General features: G+C 36.5%; 1 protein-coding gene across 3 annotated transcripts in view; it reads right to left on the reverse strand.

Moving 5' to 3' along the window:
• LOC103470231 (netrin receptor UNC5C-like) overlaps nt 1-25,706 on the reverse strand; it is a 188,512-nt gene that overhangs the window by 86,815 nt on the left and 75,991 nt on the right. For all 3 annotated transcript variants that reach the window (XM_008418509.2, XM_008418508.2, XM_008418510.2), the window contains exon 2: nt 6,084-6,320. In XM_008418509.2, coding sequence (XP_008416731.1) covers nt 6,084-6,320 — 237 coding nt within the window. The remainder of the gene's footprint in view (nt 1-6,083; nt 6,321-25,706) is intronic.

Here is a 25,706-nt window from a genome sequence, read left to right on the forward strand (position 1 = left end):
CGACTGGGAGTATGTAACAGATGTATTTCTGTGTCTTTTGAGGTTTTTCACCTAAATGACTAAATCACCACAGTGACCATCCATCCATGAATAAAAATGGATCAACTAAAATTGAGGCTCTTCATTGAGTGAAATCCAGTTGAAAACTTCACCCCTTTCAAGAGGGGAATTCCACAAGAAACAAAAAAAAAACCTAACAAAGCTTGACATTTAAAACAACTGAAGTTGGGTAAAGCCCTGTACTTAACATTTGTTTGAACTTCTACTTTTGTAATCATCTCCTTGCTTGACTTTTAATTAGCTTTATTTATTTGCCCTCTTGATTCAAACACAAATCAAGTGAAATCATATCTGACGTATTTGTTTTTTGCAACTGAAGTGTGATAAAAGTCCCAGCCTCGGGTCAAAATCTGCACATCTGGTTTGTACACATTTTATGATTTTATTCAAGATCAACATTTTCCCCGAGCTACTCAAATATGAGGAAAGAGGGAGAAGGCACACAGAAAGAGCAGCGCTGGATATAATCTTTCTCCACAGTAAAGCTCCTTGATATCTAACCCCAGCAACAGCTCCTTTCTTTAGCATCTCATCGTCACACTTTTGCTTTTTTCTCAATCTCAGGATTGATCTATTCTGCCCTCTCTGATTTGAATAAGTCAAAAATAAGAATAGGGAAAAGTGGAAAGGGAGACATCAGGGAAAAAAGAAAGGGAAGGAAAGTTAGGGAGTGGCAGAATGGAGCAGAGCGGTACGGGGGTCACGCTTTAGTTGCTTTTGTGAAGTGGCACAAACACAGAGGGGAAAACTGCTTTTAAAATATAGCTTTTTCCACAGGCATGTTGATAAAAAGTGCTCACAGTGTGAATTTAATGAGATTCAATAAAACTATGCTGCATAACATATTATAACTGCATAATCTCTGTGTCTGTAGTTCAAAGGTGACCTAAATAGTTTGAACAAGAGCAAAAAAGCTTAATGGATTTGCCGTCAGTATAATCTTGTGCTTTCGCTTGTTTTTTGGGAGGCTTTTTTTTTTTTTTTTGCTCTTTTTTAAAGAAATACATGTTTAACTAAACTGTGTTTATTACAAATTCCATTTGGAAAAATACAGACAAAAAATAAAAAACTCAAATGTATTCATCCCTAGACCTCACCAGCTCTTGATATCCTATAATGCTTTCACTTTGTTTATTTATTCATCAAATTTGTATGTGTATTTCTGTGTAGATTTGAGCGTGCTTGAGAGATTAAATGACCCAAAGGGGATGGGATAACTCGCAGATGGCCGTGACAGCCATGTTACGGATAAATTAGGAATTAATTAAAGCAAACCACAACAACTACACTCAGACTGAGCTGCACTTGTTTCTTTTTTCAGGAATTTTCTTCATTACGCGCTAAACTGGCTGCATGGATGGTTCACATCCTCATAATGTCAGTCAACGTAACAGTTTAAAACTTTAGGTCCATGGATTGTTAGTTTAATTATGTTCCCTCTGAGTCAGACACTGTTAGGAAGCCAACAGTCAGCAATGAATTGTTTACAGGAGTTTAATAAATCACAAGCAGCTCCACATGCGGTCAATGACAGACGCCAAGACTCGATGTGGATGAATAAAATAAAGGACTCTTATTGTCTAATGTCTCGTACTAAGTGTGAATGCTTCTAATGAAAAATATATATAATTTCCTTTTATCGCCACTGCTTAATATATCCCTCTGCCTCACACCTGGGCTGGTAAAGTGTGAAGGCTCAAACTGTGCAGTTCAGTTGTATCAATTTATGCCTTGAATTAGGTCTACTAAAGAAGAAGAAGGAAAAAAAAAACACAATACTAAGCAAAACAGTCCCGTGTATGACTCCCAGGTTTGCTTTGCAGTGCCATTTATGTTCTCCCTAAAACATCTTAAACATGCATTTTCTTCAGATTTGTTTTTAAATTTACAAAAATAAATAAATAAATAAATAAAAAGTTCCACCTCAAACATGCTGTGTTGTGCATCTGTTGACTCCTACATTATTTCTCTGAGCAGGTACCTTAAATCAGTGGTTGTCAGACTGTTTTTAAGCCTTAGCTCTGGGGACCTGGGCTCATTATCAAGCAGGTGGAAAAACAAGAGCCAAACACATGTCAACCTTAGAATCCAGTGTGTCTGCGTCTTTATGCTGCTGCCAAAGTAACACTGTGATTCATCAGTACTTAGTAAGCAGAGTAATGCTGCTTGCTGTCAAGTGTGGGACTGGCTGCAGTCCAGTACATCATATCGGATCCTATTAAAGTGTCTTGTAAACACTGAGGTACAGCACTAGCATTGATACAGCTGTGTGCATACATCTTGTATGTGACCTCCCTTTCCACACAAATAAACCTACGTGAAAAGTGGCGGGTCTAGAAAATTGTACCTGGAGGGCGAAGGAGCGGCAAGAGGTCTCGGCAGGGTCGCTGTGCCGGTCAAAATGCCCCGTATAAATGGTCTCAATGAAATATTCACACAAAACGTGACACTTTTGTTTGTCTCTTTGAAGAGATAAAAATAAAAATGCTGAATAAAATAACGTCCATGAACGTTCTTTCAGCCAAACATCCCAGAAGCTGATTTTGGCCGTTCCCTTGTTTTGTGAGAATTTAGTTTCATTGTGGGATTATGTCTGTCAAAAGCAACATTTCTACCATAGCTAATGTAATTCTGATTTTTAAGGACATTTTTTTATCATTATTTATATATCCCTTCATTCTGAGAACATATGTATTTTTCATTACCATACTTTTGCACTCACTCTATGCTCTCATGGGATTCAAATGTCATCTGCATTATCAAATGCAGAAGTAGTTTTACTGCACTGTTCTTTTTACTTTTACTTGAATAATATTACCGAGTTCACCGCAGTATGTTGCATGGTGTCGTATAGCGTTTATCAATGCAGAGTCACAAACGTGAGTGGAAGGTTGAATGAGGAAAGTCAGACTGGTGTGCTCAGTAGCAATTTTTGCTTTAGAAACACCGCGGTTAGAGTGGGCACCCTGAATACTGAGGATATAGACGTCGATGTGGCTGTTTCCAGTCCGAATCCTGTCCTCGATTCCTTTGCCGCATGTCTTCTCCCCACTTCTTTCTACCCCATTTATACTACTGTCAAATAAAAACCAGTAGTGCCAACAAATTTCGTTAAAAAACCCCCAAAACACCATGATGGATATTTGCATAAAACCAAGGTAGTATGGAGTCTACTTATTGTAATGGTGAATCATCCTTTCACCAAAGCACAACCAGCTTATACTTAACATTTCTAAATTATGTTTGAAACAACATTTTAAACTTTCCTGAATGTGAAACCTTGGAAACTGAGATGTTTGGTTTCAGACAATAAACGGTTTTCTTAAATGTTTTTTTGAAAATGTGCATTTTTACATTTGAAGTTAAGAATGGTGATTAATAGAGGTGTGCCGATTGATCAGCCACCAATCATAATCGGCCGATTTCTGTGAAAAAGTGTATGATCGGTGATCGCCGATCACGGTCTCTTGTTGCCGATCACACAAACCGATCACCTGCATCTCATTTCGCAGCCTGCCTGTGCAGCTGGTCTCTTTCCTTCACACTGCGCAAGCGCGCAGCAACAAATCCTAAGCGATGTCATGTGGAACTATAACGCACTGAATGAATAGGAAAGTTTGCGTGTTGTGGCGGAAAATTACCTCGGGGTGAAGCAGGTCAAAATGCATCAACACGACGAATCTAACATGGTTTAAAAACAATGCCATACTTAACAGAGTTTGGCTACATCGAGGCTCACTGCAGTAAAAAAAGACATATGGAGGATCAGATAGCAGGTAAAGAAGCGCACAGCTACAAACACTCATCCAGATTAGCATGACGGTCAGAAAGCTAAACAAATAACCCGCAAAATTATTTAAATCTTCGAGCTGCGATGTAAGACACTGGTTCTGCTCTTGCTGTTGAACCGCTGCTACGGTTCAACAGCGGTGCTCCGATTTGACAATACAGAGCACCGCTTCTGCTCCTCCTGGTAGTGACTCTCACACCAAACCTCTGCTTAAAGCTGCAGCATCTAACTTAAAAAAATACATTTTACATACATATTAAAACTTTCGCTGTCCTAACATGAAACAGATAATCTCTGAAAAAATAATCGATCTCCTCCCTGTTCTGTATAATTACTCCGCTCAGTCAGAAGCTGCCAATCAGAACTAGCAGTAATCAGCTAGCCGCCATGCTATCAGGAAGTTTTCATTCAGTAACTCAGGATTGTTTATTGTAATGGAACCTGTATTTGCCTTTGAATGTTAAGTTTTATACTTGAATTTTTTGGCAATGTTGAGAGGTTTTATTTTGGCTCTTTGCATTATTTAGCCTCTTCAGAGCCTTCCTATGTTTTCAGTCTGTTAAAGATAGTCTTACTGATAGCAGTACAATTTGCACAATGCCTGTTTAGTTTTTTTTTTCTTGGAAAAACTTATTAAAAACAAGTTTTTGTCTAAATTAAGGTGAATTTATGGTACCTTTTTCTACATAATGTAACCGGTAGTGCTTATGATTAAAAAAATAATAATTATGTGATCGGTATCGGTGATCGGCCCTCATGGGTGATCGGAATCGGCAGAAAAAAACCTGATCGGCCCATCTCCAGTGATTAATCAGATTATTATTTTTTTTATCGATTGACAGCACTAGTAAAATTTCTACCTACTGTGAATAACTTCACTGAGTGAAAACCAAACATGTTTTATGCAGCAGACACACCCACAGTTTATGTCACAGTGAAACTTCTTTTTCATATAAAAGTTTGACTGTTTTAAAGTTTTGTTTTTTTATTTTACCTTGTTGAACAAGCACTTTTTACACTATAGTAAGTTTCTGTATGACTACTTTCTACTTTTTGTTGAGTAAAATATTTCTCAAGTATTGCTACTCTTACTGGAGAAAGGTTTTTGCCTATCTGCCCACCTCAACCAGCTGACTTAGCAGGTAGGTTGAACCCACTCTCTTTGGAAGTGACCTTCTTCCAATTGCTCTATTTATTTTATGACGTGAATACAATACAGTAGTTTTGATAACGCAAAGTGTCTGCAGGCAAAGCAATATATTACATCTCTAGAGATTGAATATGAAAACCATTGCCAAGGACTGTGGAAACTTCTTGTTGCTGCTCTGCATACTGTTTTGGGAAAGGTTTTTCAATTAGGCTTGATTGCTGCATCATGTTTGCATCTTAATATATTTTAAAGACAAGCAGACACAGAATTTCTTATTATAATTACTGCTCAACATAAAACATAAATTTATTACATTATTACATTTCAGAAGAGCACAAAAAAATTTAACTAGATAAAATGGCAGAACAGTTCTGTCATGTCCAGAAGACTGCTGTCTGGACAGTTGTCAAGCAGACAACTGCAAAAACATGCAAAAAGTTATTGCAAAAGGAAGCTAGCTGTTCATGGAGTACCTGGTACAAGTATATTAATGGAAAGTTAGGTGGAAGAAAAAAGTATGGTAATCATAGGTACACAAATGACAAAAAAATACGGTGCTAAAGGCTTGTATTAAAACAATCTGGGCTCCCTTAACACATCAGAAGAGCAACAAGGAGATATCCACTGATTCAGTAATAAACATGTGCATTTAATATACATCCAGACATTTTAATTTTTTGGACATTTTCCTAATGAGCAACTATTTAAGAAAGGGAACATCTGGTATGGATACAAATATTAATATGACACATGCAGTGATTATTGCAACAAGTTTTCAGAATCCTGTTATTGGATTTTCTTTTTATCTATGCTGAATATTCACTAGAAAATTGATGAAACAAGTAGCATTTCTCCTCTGTTCTCACACAAAACTGTAGTCTTAAACCCCGCAGCTTCGGCTGAACTGTGTTCTTTTAAAAACCCGTTTGGTGAAAAGCTGACATGTAACAGCACTTGAATTTTTGATAAATAAAATAAACAAATCTAAAAGAAGTGCTACTGTCCTTGTTCCTCATCCTTCTGTTTCATTTCAAAGAAATCTTTTGTGTGACGGCTCTTCCAGGTGAGCTGGCCTTCACTTACCTGAATTTTCATCAACTCTCTCCTCTACTGTGTGGTCTTTCTGATGAACCCACTCGCTGTTGCATTTGAAGTAAATCTGTGTGGCAGGCGTCGCTTTGCAGTACAGATTCACAGGCTTATTCTTGACGATGTAGCCTTCCTCGGGTTCGAACAAGAAGTGAGGCAAAGGCTCTGGAGGGTCGGAGGGGAAGGTTTCAGGGAGTTCACTCAGGCTAAGGAAATCGTCCTCATCCCTCACTGGAAGAGGAAAGAAAAAAGAAATATTAAAAGTTTAATTCAGACATTTTTTTGTCTTGTTTGTTTTGATTTACTTCGGTAGAATCCCTGCAACACATTTTTCCCTTAGCCTATTTTTTATTTTTTTATTTTAATCCCTACCATTAGACTTGATTGAAGCTCGTGACCAGGACAGAAATATGTTTTTGCAACAAGCCATAAAATCTGCCTATGAAGTGAATTTCCTTTCTGTTTTGTTGCACAAGACTTATTAAGGCCACAAAAGGTTAACAAAAAGAATGATATACACAACACAGCAGCTAATTTAGAGGATATTGTCATGTCCTCAACTGTTTGTTCAAAATTGTAAATTGCAAATATATAGAAATATTCTAGTCATATTACAGAAAACTGTTCTTACACGACAAACATCTGCTTACATGGCATAAAATGACATAAAAAATTTTAAATGCAGGAAAAAGCTGAGAATTGTTCATAATCAGCTGAATAAAGACCTTTAAGATGTTTTCACAGAAATGAGAAAATGCTTTTCTGACGTGCTCAAGTTATACAATTTGAAGATTGAACAAGAAGTTTTGAGAATTTTAATTCTGTTCTGAGAAATGCACTAGGGTGACTGACAAAAACTGTGCAATGTCCTTCATAAATCAGAGCTTAAAGTAAGGCCCCAACTGTTGTGATACTGAACTCCACTTCTCTGACAACATTTGTTCAATTTCAAAGTCTCAGTAACACAGGAATCCAGCAAAACAGTTGCCATGTCTGAGAATATAAAGAGCGTCTGTTTTCTGAGAAATCTGTCAAGGAATTGTCAGAGGACAAAGTCAGCTGAGGAGCCTGTATTCCTCCAGCAGAAGCACAAGCGCTGTACATTTTTATGTGATTAGTACTGTGAGATTTGTGTTCTGTTAAAATGAAACTGATCACAGTAATGGTATTACAAATTAATTGTTTTAGAATGTGCTCTGCTTCATTTATTGAGTAATAAAACGGATTAAAAAAAAACATAAATCTAGATCTGATTAAGACATGTCAAAATAAGAAATTGATAATTAAACTGTAATCACGTTAACTGAAGTCTAGCAACTCAACGGATGCTTGTTTCTGGTATTTAACAAGAAATACATAATCCACTACAATTTAGTAAGCAAAAAATATTAATGCAGTGCCTTGCAAAAATCTTTGTATTCCTAGAACTTTTTCACATTTTTGTTACAATCAAAACCTGCATTTTGTAGTAGTATAATATGATGGACATAAAGTAGCACAAAATTGTGTATTCAGAAAGACGAAAGGCATTTCTGTCATTTCAAATATCAAGGGATTCATAACCAGCTGGGTGAATATTAATAATTGTCTAAGCGCCTTCAATTCTCACATTAGTCTTTCACTTTTTAGAGAGGAGATGATTGAGGAACAGAAAAAGTACTGACAACGACTGACGGGAGGAAATAATTCAATGAACATAATAGCCACCACTGGGGGCACAGGAACCTAATCCTCCTGCTCCTTCCTGTCCACTCTCCTCCATTGTGTTTCCACTTTGTCCAAACTTCACGCCCCCTCTTGGCCTCAATCAAAGGGACACCAACCGTGTTTTGGCGCCAGGTTGCCAAGGTCACCAAAACCACACAGAATTACAAGAGCAGGTGGGAGGTTGAGGAGGTAAGCTTTAGTTTCTTTCAAACCCGTGGACACACATGGACAATAACACAATGCACGTAAATTAAAGGTTCTCGTGCAAACAAATGTATTTTTCTCTGAACAAAATTGCATTTCTCTCTTTTGTCTCACTATTTTTTGGTCTTTTTGGCTCCCCACCTGGCAGTTTGTTCCTTCCTCCATCATCATTAAGGTTTCATTGAGATCATTTAGACCCTTTCTGTGTGTGTGTGTGTGTGTGTGTGTGTAGGCGCTCTTTTGTGTTTGACTGTGAGGGAAATTTTTAACAAAATATTTTTGACACAGCTGCATACTTTTTTCTCCGAGTGTGATGGCTGCAACTGTGCAAAAACAACTATGAAAAGCAACTCAAAATAGAAGTAACAAAACATAATTGCATGCATGTATTCGCTTTTACCATCCCTATTGTTCATCCAAGCATGCTGCTGTTGTTCTTTTCTTGGAAAATAGCAATGTACTGTGGGCTGAAGCTAAAAGCAGCTTAGGTAAAACAACAAATCCCAAACAGGGGAAAAATGAGTAGGTAGCATCTCCACTTTGATGTCACGAAGCTGACATTTTCTACCGTACTTCTATAATTAGTTCTCCCAGAGTATGAAAATCGGTAGACTTTTTGCGGCATAATTTCATTATATGAGGGAAATTTTCTCCCACTCCTGGTTATTTATCCAGTGCCTTGTTCAGCCCATTTCCTGTCAGTCATTTCCCTTGCTGCTTTGGCTCTTCTGTCACTTGTGCCATTCGTTATATTATATTTTCACACCCTTCTGCTTTTACGCCTGTCCTGCTTTTCACTTTGCCCGGTACTCATTCTCGCTCTCATCTGTCATTCAGAGAGCTGGGGGGTTCATTGCTCTGGTGCTACAGCTATAAATTATTGATTGGCACAAGAAACATGATAGCCAGAGAAGAGGGTGGGTAAAACGGATAAAAGGGGAGGGGCAAAGATGCATTTTCCCATGAATAAAATCAACTATTCTCATCTGGACTAACTTTGCTGCTCTAGTTTTCTCACACTAACTCACAATTTTGCACTCTCTGTTTTCTCACCTCATTTTTATCCCTGACCCATTCTTCTCCCCCGATCGCCTGACAGAATGACTTACTGATCCTAACAGCCCAACTCATAAACGTCGTGCCTGAATGCTGTCATCACTAATGAATGGCTGTAGCAAAACAGACTTTGCATTTGATTTAAGGTATGTAGTAAACATGTACTCAGAGTTGGAAGATGTTTATACCTTCACTGAAGTCAATAGACCTCATCACCTCGCAAAACCAACCAACTAAAGGTTTGAATATCTGTCAAAAGGTGTTCAGGTCAAAAGGCAGGCAGATCAAGTGGTACCATGCAAATATAGTGACAAATCATTGAGTCAGTGACATGGAAACTAAGAAAGAATAAAAATATTAGTGTAAATAGTTTAGTAGAAACTCATTGATGATAATCACAATGTTCTAAGTCTACTACAGCAGAATTATTAGACCAATAATGAGAGCTAGTTTTGGTTTTTATTTTAAGGCTTCTTTGACAAAAAAAAAGGCTAACTTAAGTTATCTTTTCTAGGAGCCCTCAATGTATTTGTTGTACACATTCTTAGAAATGTGTACAACAAGTATGCAAAATGATAATATGGCATTTGAACCCATGTAAACTAAAGCCGTTGAAACCTTATAAGGTTAAATGTAGAGTGGCTAGAAGTGTGAGTCTGCATCTTGTGTACTATGAAAGGTCTGCGATGTGTATCTGAGTAGTAGCTCTGGAAATCATGAGGTCATACTTCTTACTGTCTTATCAGATAGTTCAAATCAGCAGCAGCTGCAGAAACATGGAAGCTGCTCTGAGTAGAGGCACTTTCTCACACACTTCTTAAGTAGACACACAAAACACTTTAAACACTGGCGCACCAGTTACCACCAATCCCCTACCGCTACCACCAGTAAACAGACATGCAATCATGTGCCAGTAGAAAAATGCAGAACAATGCATAAACATCACAAACACTAGCTTCTACTCTACACAGTGCATTTATACAAATAGAACAATACATCCCACAACAAACCCACAAAAAGGGGAAAAGTATTTGTGTACACTCAGGGGAAAAGAAAAAAACAAAACATTTTTTTCTCTTCTGTCTTGCTGTTTTATTCACTTTTTGGATTGAAACAGTCACACTCTGTTGTGAATAGAAAAAACAAAACAACATACATTCTCACTGATGGCACTCATATTACCCAGAATCTTGTTCACAGAACACTTGTCTACAACATACATACCCATATCATTTACTCTTTAACACACTGGACTCAAAGAGAGGTTTAAATCTTCTTGGGATATAGTTTGAGGAGTGATAGGAGATGGGAAAGTGTAAAAATCTGAGATAAAATGTGAGGAATAATGGTATGGCAGACAGTGTATCACTGCTGTGGAATTATATAAATCACAAACACGCAAGAGTTTACAGAAACATTCAACTTAGCAGAAAGCCCACATTCATAAACAGGCAATGCTTGTAAGTAAATTAATCTCATCAATTATTTATATTTTAAGGTTTTTGGTATTTAAACTCCACATTATTATAATTTCCTTCCTCAGAAAATATACAATTTTATCGTTCTTCACAAAGCCATCTTCCCCTCTCTCAACCTGAATTGAGCGCTCAGCMTTCTCAAGTTTAACCATAGACTGACTGACTAATTATGCATCCTATATTTGAGGGTACAGATTAATTTACTCATTTGTGAATGAAGATGTGAATAGTCTATATTATGGAGAAAAATGGTTTATTACAGTATATTTTATATTATTACCTACCTCGGAATATATTGCAAACAGCAATATTATTCAGGGTAGGCATTTAATAAAATCGTACATGTTTTAAACCAATAGCATGCTTTAATACTGTATTTGATACATTCCTAGTAATTCATCAATGACTGTCATTTTGTATATTTTAGGTACAAACGAAAAATTTGAAACCTTTGTTTACAAGGTCGTAAGAAACTCATATTTGTGGAAAAAAAGTAGAAAGAATTAGTGGTTCCTCTTGTCAACTAGTGTATAATTTCAAGTGTTTTAAATTAGGAAAATTGAAAAATCAAAACATTATGCTGGCTGCCAAAACATAAAACATCCAGCCAGTATGAAAGTCAGTGGGAAATATGTTTATTAAAAAAGAAAATCTAACAGGAAGGTCCATTTCAAAACAGCAGTCAAGAGATTTTGTGATTGCAACTTTGAATGTCACATCCCTTTGTGTAGCAAAGGGTCACACATTAAAAGTATTTGTTTGAAACCTAATTAAGATTTTATTCTCTAACATGAAGAAAAAAGTAGAGAAACGGAATAGGTATACTTTGGACAAAGGGATCGACATTTACAATATTGTGATTTTTTTTAACATTGAAATCAGAAAATGCCACCAATTTTATATTCAGGGTAGTCCGTGCAACTTTTGATTGATTTTTAATTGATAATGATAAATTGAAAAACTAAAAAAAATGGCTTGGTATTTTGTTATTCATTTTCACGCGAGATTCAAAAAAATAAATACATTGTTGTTTATCTTTATCACTTCATCCCCACATTAAAAATCAAATAAAACACCCAAAGAACTATTTTTATTTTAATATCCCGTCCACTAGCATATGTTATGTGGAAAGGACAAACAGGGTCAATCACTTCATCTGTCAGTGATCATAATGTTATGCTTGTTGAGTATAAATTTGAGTCCAAGACTTATGACAAAAATAAACCTCAGATGATCAAGTAGAACATGAACAGCATGATACTTGTCAGAGCCAGTTATTTATCTACAGGGCAGTCAGAGCTAAGCAATTTATAATTGAAGAAATGACTTGAATGCCAGTCAATCTCAGAGCGGAGCAGATGGTGACAGCTGGCTGGTGTCCTCTGACTTTTGACTTGTCTGACACTGAAGGCCGCAGCTAAAGCTTGAAACTAGATTTACGTCTGTGGGCGCAGCAGAGTGACTCAGAGTCTCCAGCTGGCCACAGTTTAAAGAACCAAAGAGAGGAACTATTTGTAGAGTGCAAGAAATAATAAATCGGAGGTCTCCAGGTGGCGACAAAGGTGAAAGCACATTCAAGAAACAACACTCAAGTCTTTGTTGTTGGAAAATTTCCTCAAACTCCACAGACCCGCTTGTATGGTGATTGTGAAAAGAAAGGATATACAATAGGAGAAACTGCTTTTGAAGATACGTAAAGAAGTCAGGCTGCACAGTTGTTAGGACAGTTAGCACGCAGCAAGAAAGTTCTGTGTTTGAACCCAGGCCAGGGTTCTCGTTCATGGATGGGCTCTTTATAGGTACTCTCCCTTTTTCCTATAGTGCAAAAACATGATTAAAGTTAATCGACTTTTCTAAAATGCCCTCAAGTCATAGTGAGTCAATGTGTGTGCATGTGCAGGTGAATGATTGTATTTATGGTGTTGGTGATGGGCTGGCCATCTGTCCAGGGTGTATCCTGCCCCTTGCCCTCTGACCCTGAGAGATGGGCACCAAAAATGGATGGAAGGATGTCATGGAATTAATTATATTTGTATTTTTTTATTTTTATTATTTAAACTTTTGGCCCTTCCTGTAAAGTGTTAAAATAGTAATTTTTTTATATAATATTATTGGGAAGAATTATTATATAACTGCCTTTATGGGACTTATATAAGTTCCATAAAGGCATAAACCATTAAATATGTGACTCCAATAATTTATGACATAATAATATATAAAACTATACAAGAAACATGCAAGCAGGTTAAACGCTATGCACATTTAATTTATTCCCAATTTATAATTCTGAAAGCTGCATGACTTTCAGTTATCAGGCAAGTACACAGAACCCACAGAGTGTGTACACTTTTAATTAACTAAGGCATACAATAAGCCTTAACATTTGAATATACGTCTATATTTGTGGGTATGGGTACATAAATGCTCATCCTCCGTTTTCCAGTTATATTTTCCAGTTTTTCACATCTACATTTAGAAATATATATAATTTTAGGAGGCAGTTAGTAAAAGGAAAGATTTTGAATTTTTGCAGTTGTAAATTTAATCTTCATTTTTAAAAACATCTTTAGATTTTATTTTGCCTAAAGACAATTTATTTATGTTATATTATACTATCACGTTTTTTTTATTTTTCTGTGGCATGCTGGTCTGCATGCCTGACTTTATTTATAAAACTGAGATAAACCACTGTAAACATCCTGGTTCTTTTTAGTTCTATGGGGGTTTTCTTTATTTGCAAAACAATCCACAAGATGAAGCTTTTATGCAAAACCGATGTGATCAGAAAGATCCCCCTCCATGAGTTTGCAGAAAGACAAATTTCATACTAACTTCAATCATTTGAAAACAATTATACATTTCAAATTCTGAGGTCATGAAGATCAGCCTAAAAGTGAAGTAGCTACAACAATACAAAGGAGGAATGGATCCCTTAGGGAAAATAAAGGAATATATAAAAATTCATAAAGTAAACTAACCTAACTGAGAAAATATGTACTTGGTATTCTTGACCTGAAGCATCTAGGTATCACAAATGACACCTGGTTGAGAGGCGCACACACAAACGCATTCAAAGTTGGACACACATCATGCATATAGAATGGGGCCCACGCCCATGTTAAGCAGCAGGCAGATGATGTGTGGGTGTTTGCAGGTAGGCAGTGTGAGAGCTCTCTGTAGCTATTTTTTAATGGCAGTCTCTGCCAAGATTTACTTGCACATAAACACACACACAGACTCACAGACACTGCACCGACATCTACGTGTACCGTCACTTTGCCAGGTGCATTTGTTATTAACTCCTGAGGTATTGTACTATCTAAATGTGTTCCTCAACAGTGTCATTATCTTTAGACTATTCCCCGTTTCATCTTTTAATCTACCCTTACATTTATTTCCATCCTTTAACCACAGGTTTGTATTGTTTTTATGCTATTTGTGACTCAAGCAGTTTGGAAAGGATTCAATTTTCAAGCTCAGAGACAGTGAAAAGAGCATATTATGCCTCTTTTGTCCCAGAGTGCCCCTTAAGCCAGTGCTTATCTCCAGTTTCTGCAGGGCAAGACAGCACAGATACACTGCACAGCATCTCAGGATGGTCGGCAGCAGAGGTTTCCATCTGAATCAGCTCTTTCAAGGTTGAGCACCAGACAAAGAGGCTTTGCTTACAGTTTTTATGTACGCATCTTTCATGTCACAGTGGGTGGGTGGTAGCCGAAATGCCACACTATCGGCCACTCCGGTCCTGGTGAGGCCAGATGAGAGCTGCCTGAGTCTTTGGATTAGCTGTCGGTTTCAATTTCGTCTCCCCTTTCTTAACTGGGTTAGTGGTGTACCAACCAGTAATGTCAGATCCAGAATAGTGGGTGCCATTAAGTGCCTTAGTTATGGTTTCTCTTTGTGACCTCATTACTCTTCTTTGGGATCCAAACAGTATTTAACAACTACTTAACTACATCAAGCAGGTGGTCAATAAAAGATCATGTTGCAATCACAAGTTTATGGTATTTTTATGTCTTCAGTTTCATTACCGTGACATTAGAAAAAAAAAAAAAAAAGACCCAAAGGATTCTGTTATTTTTTGACAAATATAAAGGATTGTAGTTATTCCTGCAGAAATCCCTGCAAGTGGTAATCTCTAAGAAATTAAGCCACAGAGTTTCCAAAACACAGATGCAGTAGTCTGACTGGCATAAACCCACCACTGCTTTTAGAGATATAAACCACAACTGAAAAACAATTGTTTTCAAAGAATGTTTTTAGGCAATGCTATGAAAATTTGGCATGAGTACTTGTTGTTGTTTTTGTTGGAGATTATGTTTCCCTCTGGAAATTTAAATGTTTTAGTTCCCTGCAACACTATTATGGATATTTTCGATTTTTAGCTGAGACGGTAAGAGTGAATGTTGTAAAATAGGAACATTTGTGGAAAGAAATCATGGAAAACTCTGGACAAGACTTGCCAATAGAAATAAGAAAATAATCTCCATTTGACAAAATATCAATGCAAAATGTGGTAAAAGGGTCTCAAATGGAAAAAAGAATTACCCATAGTAAAATATTGCAAAGTTGTAAGCTACTTAAGTCCTTTGCCACTTGCAATGTTAGTCTTGTTAAAATTAGCTACCTGTCACAGGTCTCTTTGTACACATCAATTCTCAAAGTAGCAAAATTGATGTGATCATGGTCTGTAGTGCTGAAATTAGCTTTTATCACTCAGAGAAACACCTCAAAGTTATCAGTAATTATAATCCTTCACAAATCCTAAGGATTCAGATCCTAATGAAGGCCTGGAGCCAGAATATAAATAGGAAGGAATATGAAATCAATAGTAAAATAAAATATAAATTTAAACTAGATTGTTATTTATTTATCTATTAATTAATTTTTAGGATTTCTGATTTGTATAAATTCTAAAGATCACCATCAACAGAAATAGAAAGCTAGAAAAGCTTAAATTAGAAATGGGCTTGTACAAAATTTATGTTATGGTGCACTTGAATACAAATACCCCGCTTTTACGTTATTATATAGGAAAGGGATAAGATGGGATGAAACCTCATGATATTTAAATGCAACATCAACATATTGTTAAATAGTTTGTGAACCATGTTTTGCAAAGTAATATTCAGTTGCTGTCACCTTGTGAGATCATCTGGTGAAGTAGGTTCAATTGTTATGAGCCGAGGATTTGAAGTGGAATGATTTAGGCTTGAAACCCTGTTGCATCTAAATTTTACATTCTTATCCTGAAGTAACAAGAGGAGTAGTTACCTCTTTACCCTGCTGTGTTGAGAGTCTTCTCCCACTGCTTTCTGTTTGTCACGGAAAACATTTCCAAACAACCGTCTTTGTCTTGTGAGAAAAAGTAGAGTAGTGCTCTTTTAAGCAGCTGAGCACCAATACACAACTTTCTCTCATTGAGAGGATTTAAAATCACACGACTGATATGACAAAACATTAGGAGCAGTTTGCAACAAAATGGTAAAGCCCTAGTATAAGACAGGGAAGGAGTGAAACAACACAGAGCTGTGGCTCTGTGCAAAAAAAAAGAAGAAAAAAATATGTCAAAGGCATAGAATGAGTTTCATTTAGTATCACACACATACCTGCATGCAGATGGAATATCTCACTGATATGTGTAGTCCTATGTAATCTTATGAGGGTAAAACTTGCACAAGTTGCTGTGTAATGTTAGGTACCAGATGGAATCTGTCTCTCTTATTCCAGAGCCTGGGGGAAAAGCAAGGCTTTGCTTTCATTCACGTTCCACTATCACAGCTTAGCATCGCTATTAATACAAGCAGCCGGAGCAGGGCAGTACATTAGAATATCAAAACACTGGCAGAGGAAAGACTTCTATTTTCAGGGAGATAGGATAATGTTTTGTTTTGTTTTTTTTTTTCTGGGAGGCTGTAAGCTCAGCATATGGATGGTTTTAAGTATGTGAAAGTATCTATTCAAAATGTGTGCTTGCATATTTTTTTAAGCCGTCAGGTTTGAAAATAAAAATCTGATATCTCTGTCTTAATGAATTTTATCAGGTCCAGTATGTTTAATCTTTTTTTTGAGAACTTATAGAACTTGCTGTTATTCTTTTTTTTTTCACAACTCCCTTTTCTACTTCTTTCACCCTACTTTCTCTCTATTTTTGCTTTGGAGTAATGGCATAGATTTATTCATCCATCTTTCTTAGGTCACTTCCCCTGAGGCACATCGACTTCTTCCCACCCAGCCACTTTATTTTTTTTTTGAATCACAATATTTTCTTTTCCTTTCTGACCTTTTTATTTTTTTTCTGTCCATACTTAGCAATCTTCTTGTCCATATTATACTATCAGTTTCCATCACAGAGAAAGAAACAGCCCGTTCTGGTGAGGTTTGCATATGATTCTTTGGTGAGGGAAAACCTTGGACAGGCTGCCTGACACACATACACACACACACGCACAAACACACAGCATGATGGCCTGAAATCAATTAATGAAGGCTTAAATGCTTATTTCATTTGAAAATCTTCCCATGTTTTAGCTATTTTACTCAGAGCTGAAGATAAAATTGGATCAGGAAAATTTCTCCATCTGGAAACTCACCATTTTTCTCTCCCGTTCTTTTTTCTCCTTTTCTCTTTTCTCCCAATTTCACAACTTGGTTCATCCTTCCTGCCTAAACAGCCTGTCCTCTCCTGCTGTGTCTCTCCTTTCCTCCACAGTCATCCCTCTCTACTTTTCCCTCGTCTTTTTGGCATATTTTTATGCTGTGCTCTCTGTCCACATTTCCCGCCTTAATACTTCCTAATTTCTGAAAATTGTCTTTCCAAATGGTTCTGCAGCATCTTTCCACTGCCTCCACCCAAGCCTCTTCTAAATGACCCTGTCTCATTTTTCTTGTTTTATCACTATTTTACTTGGTTTCCATTTCCTTTCCTACCTCCTCACTTCTTAGGTTGGTACAAATAGCTCCTCAAGGCAAGGGTGTTTTATAATAATCTTCAGTTTCTGACCCTATTAAAAATAGTACTGACCACGCTCCTCTCCTTATCATCTTGTTCTGCTCTCTTCTCATCCATATCCTTGATACACCCAACATCTGCTCTCTTATTTAAATATATATGGTGCATATATGTTAATATACCCAACAAATAAGAATAATGTGACTACTTCTGTTTAGCCTTTTTACCTTTTCTCAACCTCCGCATTGTGTTCATCATAATTTATTATAAAGACTGGATTATAAACCAACATTCATCCTCTTATTATTGTTGACATCTTTATTATAAATGCCGAGTTGGGTTGCAAGCTCGTAGGTCTTGTTATACATTGATTTTGATAAATACATGCAGTGCTCCAAGATCATTTTGGAAACCTCCAGTGCCATTATTAGGGACTTTGGCTTATCCTGGTGTGAGTAATAAATGAGGTAAAAATTAGTCCAGAATGGCAAATTATTATTTTAACATGATCACTGTGTTATATCTGTTCCTCCACTGAAAAAGTCCTAATTAACTTTTATCTCAAGTCTTGCACTATCACAATTATAACTCTCTGAAATGAGCTGTGCTTGAGGGTATCAGCAGCAGAGGGACAACTATTGTTACAGTGAGACATTAAATGGAGAAATGAGGTACTGTGTCTCAATCATTTTGGTTAAAATAAAAATACTTTTCAAGTAGTTTATGAAAACATGGGGTTCATCTGTGTCAAAGGCATATGGACAGCTCGTAATTAAATCTATAACTGATCCTGTCACTACACAACTCTGGTAAAACAGAGCTAATTATATTTTGTTGCACTATCTTTCCTAAAGAAACAGTTTAATATAAGTTCCACTGCACAAAGATAAGTTATGTTATCTTTGCTTCAATACATTTTTATGATGCGACTTGTATGTGACGGACATGATAGGACATCATTTTGGTGAATAAGGATGCAATGATATGACTTGAAGTGACTTGAAGTTCAAACTGAGCATCAGAATAAGGAAGAACACAAATGCAACCATCATATTGTTGTTGGTGCCAGATAGGCTGAAGTTGAGGAGACAAAGCTTTTTATTTATTTATTTGTTTTTATTTTAGTTTGAAACAAAAAATAAAAAGTAAAAAAATAGCTTGCAGCATGAAAAGCACGTGATATATCAAACAATGGTATAATGGTGTAATTGGCATTTTACTAGCTCCTAATTCACTAACTGCTTGTTTGTGGCTGTAAGCTAATTTCGGCTGGCTGGCTCATTTGATCATTTCTATTGTTGAGGAGCAACACATTTTGTTTGTTTTTTTATCACAGAATTACAGTTTTTTCTAATCTACCACATTTACTCAGTTTAGTAAATTCAAGTTCAAATTTAAGAATACAAAGCCACATTTATCAGGCCTTCTGAAAGGACTATACTTCCGGTTATTCTTTTGTTTCTTTTTCAAGCTGTGTAGTTAGTTAAAAAAAAAAAAAAAGCAGCAACCCTTACTAATTTCCGAACATCATTATTTTGGCACATAAAACAAATGCATGAAAACAACAAAATGAACTAAAAAATCAAAACTTTAAAATCATCATTCGCTTTAGTCTTTTTTCCTTTCCAATTACTGCTTAAAGTCAGCATGCAAAAAGGCTTTCAGAAGAACTAAATGTGAAGAGATTACCGTGGCTGAGCAAAACAAAGGTTAGAAGTTCAAATCCTGAGGTGAACAAGTGACTGAGTTTATGTGAATCGATCTAGAAAAAAAGATGGATCTGTTGATAAGGTTGAAGTTGCCCTGAAGCTACTGGAGCTGCGTGACTGGGCCTTTTCAGTGAGACCCCACACATAGCGCCAAAGTGAGGAGGGGAAATAACAAGAGGTTAGTTAGTTAACTGCAGTCAAAAGGTCAAAGATGATGAAGCCTTCAGCTATGTGTATGTGCATTTGGGCAGGTTTGTGTGGATTGCAGAGTAGTTACATCTGCACGTGTGTGTGTGTGTGCCCTGTTTGTGTGTGTGAGTAAGCCATAAAGAAGATGCGTTGTATGATGAAAGAGCCTCTGTGCAGGTGGACGCCGGGGTCAGGAGTTGAAATGGTGCGGAGGGGTTAGTGGAGAGCAGTCGCTGCATGACTGAATCTGTTTGCAGTAGGTAGCTCTGTCAAAGTACTGATGAATGGGTTTTAAGACTTTCAGCCTCGTAAGCTCAAAGGTAATGGACTACAGCTGAGTGAGCCAATACTATTGTCTTCAGGGAACTGACCGAGAAACATCAAACGCTGGAAAATAGGATATTTTCATACAAATGTTAATCAATAAAATCAATCAAACAACAGTTAGTTGGAATTGTATTTGTTTTTTTATTAAGCGTACTGATACTAGTAGAGATATGTAGGATAAAAAGAAATAATGTGCATGTTGGAGAGTTGGTTTTACTAAAAAAGTTTTAGAGTAAGATGTGAGGATGTTGGTTAGGATTTACACGTGATAAACAATCCCAAAGTCATTTTATCTGAAAGCCAAATGTCACCATATTTAGAAAGCCTAACAATCTTGAAAATATGAATCATGATGTTTTTCAAACTGAAAACAGGTGAGGCTGGACTTGTTGTCACCCACCACAAAGGCTCTCCATGCTGGAAGCACTATGTACTTGGATTATAAAAGAATTTGAGTCCTGTATTTAAACTAATGAGCATCCACACAGTTTATGTTATAGTCTTCACACATAGCTAGAGCAAAGTCAGCAGCTTGGCCACCAGGGCCAATGCAGGTGTTTTTGAACAAAGAAAGAAAACAAGACAGTATAGAGAGGGGAAGGAGGGGTAATAAGGAGGGAAAGAAAGGAGAGTACAGAAAGAAAAATGGAACATGACAAAAGGAGGTAGCAGGAAGGAACAAAAGTAACAACAATGTCCTTCCATGGTCTTATTACCTTTTTTCATAATTCTGCTCACCTGAAAAATACTAAAATCACTCTGCATACATTCCAATTTCTTCCAGACTGAATAAGAAGATTTTCTGTCTAAATTTGTCCACACATGAATGAACTAATCTAAGACTGAAGACACGCGTTATACACTCATTACTTCTTGCTAGTGTGCAAAATAAACAGACCTACAAGTTGGACAGGTGAATGTAGGACTTTGGAAGCAGTGGCACTTTGTCACAACCTTGTGTGCCTCTATCCTGTAACATCCAATCATGACAGAAAAGCCAAGACAGAGGCATTGATTAACAGAGAACGAAATGAAGACACTTAATCATTTCAGAAATTTTACTTGTCTAGTAAAACGCGAAAAACAATTTAACCAAAACACAGGGTATAATTTTCCAGATTTTTGCAAAGAAAAGAATTATCATTTGGGCTATATTTAAGGTTAGAATGTCAGTAATGTTTGTTATCTGAAAAGTTTACAGGGGCACAATCATTCTCCTTCACAGGCCACAGACAGTTAAAAAAGATCTTTGACTGATTTTATCAGAGTCAACGATCCTTTTCATTTTAAACTACTTTGGTCATTTTCTTGTTCATGTTCTATGTTTTTGCTCAATAGACAGTAAAAGTAAATCCATGGGGGGAAAAAAAATCACCTATATTTTCACAGACTTGGATAAACCTGGTATGTTTCAAAGATCTGCATAGCTCTATCAGTTTCCATAAACATAGCCTGTTGTCTCTGTGATTGGACACAGACATCAATAGTGAGGTAAAAAGCAGTGGGTGGATGAGTAAGAGAAATGAAAGGTGGCAGTCTGTGAACGAAAGACACCTGAACAAATTATAGCTTCACAACAAGTGATCCAAAGTCTTCGGAAAGGCTTATTTCCTTTTCTCGGGTTCTTGATCTTTGTGCTATTGCCCATGCTTCAGATCACAATCATTTCCTTTTCTCCCACTTCCCATATAAATAACAGACGTGAGCTTTGTAGCTTTATACATGAAAACTTGGAAATGTGGTGCAATTTTGCATCACAATGTACAACAGTATGAAAACTGAAAATGTATGACACTGTAAAAGTCTAAATAAAACAACTGTATCAATCTATCGATTGAGCAACGTGAAAGTATATACATAAATATTTTTATAAAGCATATAATGCTTTTTCAAGATAATTTTCATATTAATGGCATTTAACTTTAAACTGACGGTAAGGAATATGTCTCCCTACGATGACTCATCCATAGGCATATTCCTGCATTTAGTGCTACACAGTGGGTCATAAGTGTCCGAAAAAGGAGGTTTGATTAATTTACATATTCTCAGAATGATTCTCTTTGAAACTTGCTCTCACTTTTTCCCATAACCACAATTTCTAAGTTACAAACATGATTGATGTGTAGACTTAGGGTTCTTTCTCTTAATATATCCAATGATCTTATTTTTCCAAAAACAAGATGGGTGACAACTATATCTTACATTGTACTTGGAAAAATAAGACCATTGAATATATTAAGAGAGAACTCTAAGTCTACACATCAATCATGTTTGTAACTGAGAAATTGTGGTTATGGGGAAAGGTGAACACCTACATCTGTGGGAGTTGAGAAAATGTAGGCCACCTTCCTGCATCAAAACATTTGTATATTGCAATTTTCTTAGCATGGTTTTAAAAAGGGAACAAACAAAAAAAACCCACAACATTTCTTGACTATTTCCCCAAACCTTATGCTTTGGCTTCTTTCATTCCCTTGTTCCTAATTTTTCTTACAGTATACATAGAAATGCTCAGCATTAAGCAAGCAGGAGAAACAAGGCAAACACACGCGCACGCGCACACGCGCATGCACGCTCACACACTGCACTGAAATCAGCTTGTGATTTAGACTGGTGTGATTAATAGTGGTCTATGCACCACTGAACAGATGAACCACAAAACAGCATAAACATTATCATAACCTGAAAGACCTAATTATTGTAGAGCGCATCTGACAGACGGCTACGTGTGTGTGTGGGTGTGTGTTGGTTGGAGGAGGGGTCAGCTTGTTGGTTTGGGTAAGGGGAGAGTGGGGGACAATGAGGAGGGAAGATTTATGACCCTTCTACGGTATGTAGTTCAGAGTCCTCACCGCCCCTTTTGTGTCTTCCACCATTTGGGTGCAAATTAGGAATATGATAATGGCCATATTATATATTATAATGAGAGCAGCCTGCTTACACATCATCTTCCAACCAGCTGAATGAAGGAGTGTTTAGGGATATGAAAATAGTTGAGAATGTGATTCTGAATGTTCAGTTTGTTTAATAAAAATATGATATACAGCCAAGTTACAAAAACTAAACATCAAAAAATGGGACAGTACAAAACGTTTGAGTAGATAAGCACAGTCATCATGTGTTGAGGTGCCGTGAAAAAGTATTTCATATCTTGCATTTTTTTATTACTATGACTTTTTGTCTCACTTAAATGTTTAAGATCAAACAAATGTCAATATCCATCAAAGATATACCCAAGAACAAGAAAATAAAGTTTTAAAATGATTAATACGTTAATGAAGAAGAGCTATACAAGCTAACCAGGACCAATGCGAAGAAGTAATTCTCTTTTATTGAATCAAGAACTTCAATTCCTTTATTACTTTTATAAATGAAATAGTTGTATGAAAACTTAAATTTATATTTACTCAGATTATATTTTTCTGATAAGATTCTTTGATTAAAACATTTAGGTAAGTAAATTGTAGCACCACGACCAAGGAGAATAATGACAAAGGAGGTAGAACAAGTATCCACGGTTCGCTGCTTGAGAGCTTTATTAACTTTCCATTATGAGGGATATGCTAATTCATAAAACATTAATATATTTAACTGTGTTCATAAACATCTTCACAAAGCATGTTGCTATTTGTGGAGAGCACCATTAGTCATTTTTATTTTTTATTTTGTGTTTTCCCCGTTTGTGACTCAGATCAGTAATGTTTGTGCAATTCCCTATTGAACAAAAAACCCCCCAAAAAAAACATTTTCTATCCCCAAAGCATTTCACTTGTTAGCTAACATTATAGACAAGCCCCACCACTGTAAAAGTAAAATACTAGAATATATAATTCTTGTGATGTTCACTTCAAAACAGATGTGATCCTGTTTGGTTTCTTGTATAGAACTGCCTCTTGTGAATATTTTTAAATTTTAATGTAAAAATTATGTGCTTAAGATATTTGTGTGGGAAAAAAAAATATTTTTTTAAATATTCAGATATAAAAATTACACTTAAGAGTCATTTGGTCAGATCCGTCAGAGAAACTGAAATATCTTTCACAACAATGTCACGTTTTCATCCGATGCATGACAATGGATTGTGCCAGAACATTCACTTTAGGCCTACTGGATCAGCATCAAAAACCTTGACAAGACACTAGGTCATGGATGACCTCTCCCTCTTTTCTGCTTTGGCTGTTTTTGTGCTCCCTGTCTTTTTACACCATTTTTCTGACTAAATCTTCCCTCAGGCCCTTTAACACCAGAGCAAAACTGGAAGGAGGAGAAAGGAAGGCACAGAGGAGAAAGAAGTAAGACAGCTTGAACAATCATGGCAGAAAAGGCTTCAGTTTGCTGAGTGAGGCAGATAGAAAGAGGCAGAGATTGAGAGTTTGGGATTACTGAAGAAGATCAAAAGTTAAAGAAGTGTCCAACAAATGGAAGAACAAGATGTTCAGGTATAAGTCGAGAAAAGACGATTTGAGTGAAAACAAATGCACAGTTCATTCCACTGAGAATGATTAAAGTGGTAAGCCAGATATTTAAAGTTGGAAACTTGGCTTGGCATATGACTTTTTTTTCATATCAAGAACTGTTTAATTTCAACTTCCCTTTTTGGAGGGATATGTTTTTTTGGTTTTTTTTGTCAGCTGCAATACGAGAGAACGACGAGGCTGTTTAGAGCAGCAGGTGGAGGTGATTGGCACAGCTTCTACTAATTTGCTAATCAGTCTCTCCTTTTCATACTACAGGACCCTGCTGAGATCCAAAACACAAAGTGCTATCACACATACGCACTTTCACAAAGTCAAAATGAGTCAACTGTAATCGCTTAAAATCATCTAGTGGTACTTCTATGTTTTATTTTTTTTTGGCCACTAGTTGCAGGTCATGGATCATAACAGCTTGCAATGGTTTCATAACAACAAAATATGGAGATTTTTCATTTCATGTTGCAACTCGACTCGACATTTGCTCACTTTGTCACCAGCAGAGAGCATTGCCAACACCCAAGCAACTCTGGGTGTTTACCATGGCAACACGTTATAACGCTGCATTGTCAACAACAAAGCACAACACAGCTCACCTCCAGTTTTCAGAGGAATAAAAGAACAGCACACATATCTATAGTCAGTTAATTGGCATTCATACCGGCAGTACTGTGTGAGCTCATCTTTCAAAAGAACCATTTCCTCTAAGTTCAGCACAGGCAGATTAAAAATAAATTAATTAGGTTTTTTTTTTTTATAGCTAAACATGGAGTCTTATGAAAGAAAAGTTTGGTTAAAAGTTGGAAGTGTAGCCTCATCTAGCCTAATCCATATAACTATCTTATAATTCCGTATTTTCTGTGTTAATGCATTGGCATCTAGCAGGGGGTTCCAAGGCCAGTTCTTGAGAGCTACCGTCCTGCAACTTTTTTTTGCATCCCTTCTCCAGCACACTTAAATCAAATGAAATGCTTGTTACCAGACCTCTGCAAGGATGAATGAATGCTGGTGAACATATCAGTGGGAAAAGCACTCCTTTGCTGCCACTTAAGGTGTGCTATGGTATTAGTGACTAAGGCTCTTCTTCTTTAAGTACTGTAAGTTGTGGTGCATAAAGAGATTAAAGAGATTCTGTGGAAAGAGTTAAAGATTAGGCTGAAGCCATACAGGAGGTCATCAATAAATATATTGAAATACCAATGGAAAGGTGCAAAGAAAATGGTCAGCAAACGTGACGAAAAGCTTAGGCAGTAGTAATGAGCATAAGGAATATTTCATTGGTTATTTAGAAGTATATATATATATTTTTAAATATTTAAGTAAATTTAAATCCTGCAAGGTTATAAATAATTTCATCTTAACAGAAGTTTGGTCATTTCAGAAATGTGAGTGCCATTCCACTACATTGTACATAATTTAATTGCTTAGATTTCTTCATATGTGTGGATTACTAGGATTGTTACTGACAAGTGGTTCGAACTTCATGTGAACAGACTTTTTAGAAATGTATTTCTGAAGAAAAA

The sequence above is a fragment of the Poecilia reticulata genome, linkage group LG9 (assembly GCF_000633615.1).
Source record: "Poecilia reticulata strain Guanapo linkage group LG9, Guppy_female_1.0+MT, whole genome shotgun sequence".
In the NCBI taxonomy this organism is placed as follows: Eukaryota; Metazoa; Chordata; class Actinopteri; order Cyprinodontiformes; family Poeciliidae; genus Poecilia; species Poecilia reticulata.